Raw genomic sequence first — 6,000 nt, forward strand, 5'->3', positions numbered from 1 at the left:
AAAAATTTGGGTGTCTTGCAGTGAATGAATACTGGGTCCTTGGAAGGCCATCAGCCCCAAATTCTGTATCCAGAAAAGCTTTTCAATATGTGTCAAGATTTGAGGTCACATTGAACAGACAATGTGCATGAAGCCACTCATGAGCACTAGGACCTTAACAGCCCCTGTACATATTCGAAGGGATCTGACATGGAGCATTTCGTCTATTAGTCACTCATGTTGAAACTCGCATCTGAGCCTTCCTTATTCAATTCATAAAGGCCTTCTCCCAATTCTCCTCCAAGTCGATATTTCTCCCCTACATCTGACTGCTCCCATAGTTCCATAGTCTGCTCTCAGTGCAAAACAATCTCAGATATCCCCACATCCTCGGCATCACTGCAAGCTTCACGAACAATATTGTGGTAGCAATCTAGATAGAGTAGCCAAAGATAGCCCGTATCAAATACCTCTTGGTCTGCAATAAGTATATATATTGCAGTGACGACTTGTTGTAAGCGAAGTGCTATATCTTCGATAACCTGAAGGGAATCCTTCTTTATCTTTGGACCCCAAATACCTTGCCGCCGAAGATTTCTTTTTAATTCCTTTCGAAAATAATTGATTTCTCTATAATCTGGAAAAATCTGCTCTGGACACCCATAGACTCTACAACCTCCGACATCACATCGTAAATATATCGCCAGTCTGCGCCGAAATCATAGAAATTTTTGTCGTCTAAAAAAGTCCACCACGGAATCTTCCTGGAAGTAAGAGATTCTGTGATCCAGTTACGAAATTTCTTCTTATTCTCTGATTAATAATGAGTTTTGAGAACAATTGGCATTTCTTCTGTGAATATAAAATGAGCTTATCATCGAAGCTTATAGGATCTCCAGGGCCGAAGAATAGTATCGATCTGCACGGCTGTGGAGTCAAGATGTATGGTTGTGACAGTCCATTCTCTTGGAATATCCGAGTCGAGATATTTCTATATTATTCTTGATCGCTGTTGCTCAGGACACTCTTTCGATAAATCATTCCAGTTCACCTACTCCTGAATTAGCTCTGGGAGACTCCTCGAGTACACACGACGATTCACCACCAGGTATGCTTCAGCAGCCAAGGAGCCCCAAAAGACAGTGCCATCATCAGCCATAGTTGGATTGAATTGTGAGTCGTAAACCTCTAGTGAGAAAGATAAGATTCCGACCAGCTAAGAGAACAGCATAGCTAAAATAGTATTGTTTGATGGCGGTTTTGTTCATATCTTCTGCAAAAATAGGTGTGTGGCCCAATATGACCACCCATTCGTCGGCTCTGGTCTAGAACAAATTGAAACTGGCTAGCAACACTACTCACATCATTAACAAGCCACAGACACCGCCCACACTTTACACGCCCAGTGCGCACAATTAGCGGACGATAGTTGGCTTCCATGGATGGAAGCACAAGGCCTTTCATTGTTAGCGGTCTAGTTTCCAGATCAGATGTCCATGATTTGACCAAAAGCCCGCCGTGACTGAAGTCAGATGATGGGTGTTTTTGATGGCCATATCTCGCATGTGTCCATGAATGGGCAGATGCGGCGGCATGTCTGCAGCCTTGGGTGCCAAGCCTTGAGGCGGGCGGTATGGAGGCGGATCCTTTAGACTATCTGTGGGATCTACATCGATAGCTTGATAGTCGAGCTAGTCTGCCAACTAACACAGTATGCCATCTTCGACCGTTGCATTCCAAGCTCAGCGCAGGGGCTACCTGACGCAGCGTTAAAACTTTATTACTCAGCTGAGCCTCCGGACAAAATCGCAGTAGCGTGGGCCAATAACCCTCGCCGGCCATTTAATCATTATCATTTCAGGGTCTTTTTGAGCCTCAACGGATCCATCGCAAGCGCTTCCATGTCTCGTTGGCGCAGCCTTTACCCCCTGCCCACAAAATTAGAGATTCGTATTCCTTATTATTATTGTCCAAATTGCATAAAATACCCTTGTAACCGTCCTAGCAAAGCACAGAGTCCCGTAAGCCGCTAAGCCGTTTATGATCAACATCTCGTCTTGGCCTTCGGCCCCATAAATCCCTCCTCAGAAAGCGAGTCAACCAGGGGAATCAATCACGATAACAACAATCTGGCTGCTCACCATGCAGATCCTAGATCTACCCAATGAGCTCATGTTCCTGATATTCCATCATTTGGACGACGAGTACGCGACAAATGCCTTGCTGCAAACCAACAAAAGACTCTACGCTCTACTAAATAAGAGCCTCTACATCGCCAATGCTCATTCCCCCCGCCCATCAGCCCTCGAATGGGCGGCCAGGCATGGCCAGGTCCAAACTGCATGTTACGCGTTAGAAGCTGGCATTTCACCCACTCAGGCTTGTGAGAAAGATTGGCTGCCTCTCGCCTTGGCCTGCATTTATGGACATTTGGACGTGGTGCGTCTGTTGCTGCAGCATGGGATCGATACGAGCCCTGTTGGTGGATGGTCTACTCGAGATGAATATGAAGAGTACGAAACTCCACTTGATGACCATGGGTATCCGGTTGCTCTTGCGGCGAAGCGTGGACATTATGAGATTGTGAAATTGTTGCTTGAGGCTGGTGCCCCGTCTGATGAACCGACGGATCGCAAGAATACGCCTTTGAGTTTGGCTGCTGAGGAAGGTCATTTGGATATTGTTAAGATGCTGGTGCAAGCCGGCTGTAATGTCAACGCTGAATATGTTCCTCCCGTCTGTTATGCGGCAAGGGATGGTCGTGTCGAGGTTGTTCAGTATTTACTGGATAACGGCGCGGATCCGAATACTATCGCTCCATCAAGACGTATAACTGCTCTGGAACTTGCTGCTTGGTCAGGTCATTCTGAGGTCATTAAAGTTCTTCTAAATCACGGTGCTGATCCGTATTTCAACCATCGTGGGCCCAAAGTAATGCCTTTATGCAGGGCTGTTGATAATGCACACTTCACTGCGGCTGAAACGCTTCGTGATGCCATGGATTTATCCAAAATTATCGATTCGGGGGATCCCAATGATGCTGAGCACATCTTACTTCTGGTGGCTAGTGCTGCTTGTGGGTGGGATTCAATATTGCGAGCTGTACTTGAACGGGGCACTCCACCTGATGCTACTGTTTCAGATCCCAATGTTCTTCGCTTCGTTCCGCTCAAGCATCGATTTTATATTCGAGAACATCGTGCGCGTGATCTCCCTCTTTCAGCATTAGCATTCGCTTGTTTTTATGGTCGTCTTGAAGCTGTCAAAATTCTACTCGAACATAATGTTAGTCTAGGGGAGGAAGACGAGGAAGTCATCCAGAATTCTTTCGTGTTGGCCGTCATGGGCTCCCATGTGGATGTTATCACTGCTCTTCTAGATCATGGAGCTAATCCGAATTATCGACAGCAGTACAATGAGTGTCCTCTCATGTGGGCTGCGACATCACCTGAGGTTCTGAATTTACTACTTGATCGAGGAGCAACTCTTGAACTAAGCGGACAATCTGCCGACTCCATACTTGAAAAGGTACTCATCAAAGGGGCCGTTGATGGAATGAAGACCTTGCAAAGAAGGGGTATTTTGGCCTCCCCTTTGATTTTCGCGCGCTTGGCTCTTGGATGGGCGGTAAGCGGAGGTACTCGTATGGTCGAATATCTTCTGGATCAGGGATATAAAGTCGAACCAAACGGAGAGGAAGCTCAAAGGGCACTGTCAAATGCTGTCGGAGACTTTGACGTTGACATGATCAATCTTCTTTACGCAAGGGGCCTTGTTTATGATCTATCTGCAATAAGTGGACAAAACATCTTCAGCTATTTAGAGTGCTCGGGGGATGATGAAAAGGTCCGCTCAACCATAAACGCATTGGCTGCGCACGGGGTCGATGCGACTACAGGAAGAAACCCCCTTTACGATTTATTGGAGCTGCGGTTCCGCTGTGACTGTAACTGTGCACCAAGTCTGATGTACTATCCGTTGCTGCTGGATCACGGTACAGATCCATTTCAAGGAGAAGAAGAAATGGACGGTAAATCGCCGTTCTTGGAAGCCATGGGCGGGTATGATGCAAGGCCGATTATTCGCTATATGTTGAAGACATTAGATGGTCGAAATATAAATCTTGAGGAGCTCAAGGAGATATTGGACCTCGCCGAAGAGGAAGCTATAGAACGGAAGAAACCAGACGTCATTCCGCTTTTGCATCGGGCTTATTGGCGGAAGAAGTATGAAGGATTGCCCTAGCATCCATCGTATCCTACTAAGATAGATGGAGGTCGATGAATTGGAACTCCCTATGCAACAGAAACTATCTAGTATGAGTGATTAACTAGGAATACAATGAAGAGTAGCGTACTGTCAAAACCTAGCCGAGCCTTCCAGTCAGGGTATCGGAATTCATCCTCTTCTGGGGTACAGGTAGCCGTCTCATGGAGCCGCAGCCTTCCTTTCCATGACAATCTGATATAGTAAGTTTGACCCCTACATAACCTTCTTTAACGGTTCTGAAATAATTTTGTTTTATCCAGCTTTTACAACGCAATTGATTGCATACTTGCGCCCGGGAGGATACCAGGAGATCGAGATATCCTCTAGGCCCGGCTCAGAACCACAGGCATCTCCGAAATACAGTTCAACCTTGGTCAGATGACTTGGAGGGTGATCGATATTGGAGGACAACGATCAGAGCGGGGAAATGGATACATTGCTTTGAGAATATTGACTGTCTGATATTCGTGGTTGCTCTCTCCGGTTACGATCAATGTTTAGCTGAAGACCACAACGCTGTACGTCCGAAGTTGGTCCTATGAGCTCGGTACAGATGAATAACAAGTTTCACATAGAACCAAATGCATGAAGCAATGGAGCCTTTCGACTTGTTGATCAATGGCGTATGGTTCAGGCAGAAGTCTGTTATTCTCTTCTTGAATAAGATTGATATATTTAAGAAAAAAATAACTTACTCGCCGATATCTGCGTATTTCTCTGATTTTCACGGTATGAGTCTGGCTACTGCCGCGAACTACTTTGCCGGTCATTTCCAAGACATCAACAGAACGCAAGGTCGACAAATTTACATGCACTATACAAACACCACTGATACGAATTTACTGAAGTAATCATGGATACGATACACCAAGATATAGTGCGGAAAAACCTCGGTCCCTTGGGTCTTTTACGGCGACGGATAATGGCGGCGTACATTTTTTCTCCTGGATATATACTAAAATTTAATCATAACTCCCACGGAAAGCTCTTCAAAACTTTGTTTTCCATCCCGGTAGCATGAGGAAATGCTCTTAATTGCAAGATGTCCACCTGACCAGATGTGCTTCCGTAGGTTTACGACTCCTTCCTAGCCAATAGACTTGAGCTTTACTGAATGTCGCCCTTCATATCTATAGGCATATACAGATAGAGCGTGTTCAGAAGCGCGGCTGTTTTATATGGACTACAGAAACTCTCAAGGCATACGCTATTTAGATTTTTAAGCCCTGTAATTTTCTCGGTAATCAGTTGATAGTAAAAAAAAGTTCGCAATAGCCTACGATGCCAGTTGACCCTGAGAACTTTGATGTGTCATGAAAACTGATCCATGAATCATAGACCAGGATTCACGACCAGAATTCATGAATCATAAAACATTAGAATTCATCACGCTGCACGAGGCATGTTCTAAATACTCGGCGTAAACCAAGCCGAATGAATAATCCCACGGATAAGGGACTTTGCTCATGGTCCGGTCAAGAAGGAACTGCGATCGTACACCAAACAATGCCCATTGAGCTTATCAATATTATATAAATATTGTAAACATGCGGCAAATTGTCGTTGATCTTCAACAGAATGATTCTCAATTTTTAATAGGTCATTTTCGGGACAGAAGTTGATTCGGAAGCGGCCATCGAAAAAGACTGAGAATTTCAACTAATCGTTCCCATACTGGTTGCTGATTGGCATGGTCAAAGATCGCTGATATCCGAACTATTTCCTGTTTCGAATGATTATCTGCCCTCTCAA

General features: G+C 45.2%; 1 protein-coding gene across 1 annotated transcript; it reads left to right on the forward strand.

The window, feature by feature from the left end:
* Positions 1–2,121: 2,121 nt before the first annotated feature.
* Positions 2,122–4,224, forward strand: N7469_004337 (ankyrin repeat domain-containing protein; the record flags this gene model as incomplete). The annotated part of the gene is made up of 1 exon (XM_056643257.1): positions 2,122–4,224. One exon carries the CDS (start codon positions 2,122–2,124, stop codon positions 4,222–4,224), a length of 2,103 nt encoding a protein of 700 aa, XP_056502669.1.
* Between the last annotated feature and the right edge of the window lie 1,776 nt (positions 4,225–6,000).

The sequence above is a fragment of the Penicillium citrinum genome, assembly GCF_028827155.1.
Source record: "Penicillium citrinum strain IBT 23319 chromosome Unknown utg000003l:1.0-4596430.0:1.0-4598250.0, whole genome shotgun sequence".
NCBI lineage: Eukaryota > Fungi > Ascomycota > Eurotiomycetes > Eurotiales > Aspergillaceae > Penicillium > Penicillium citrinum.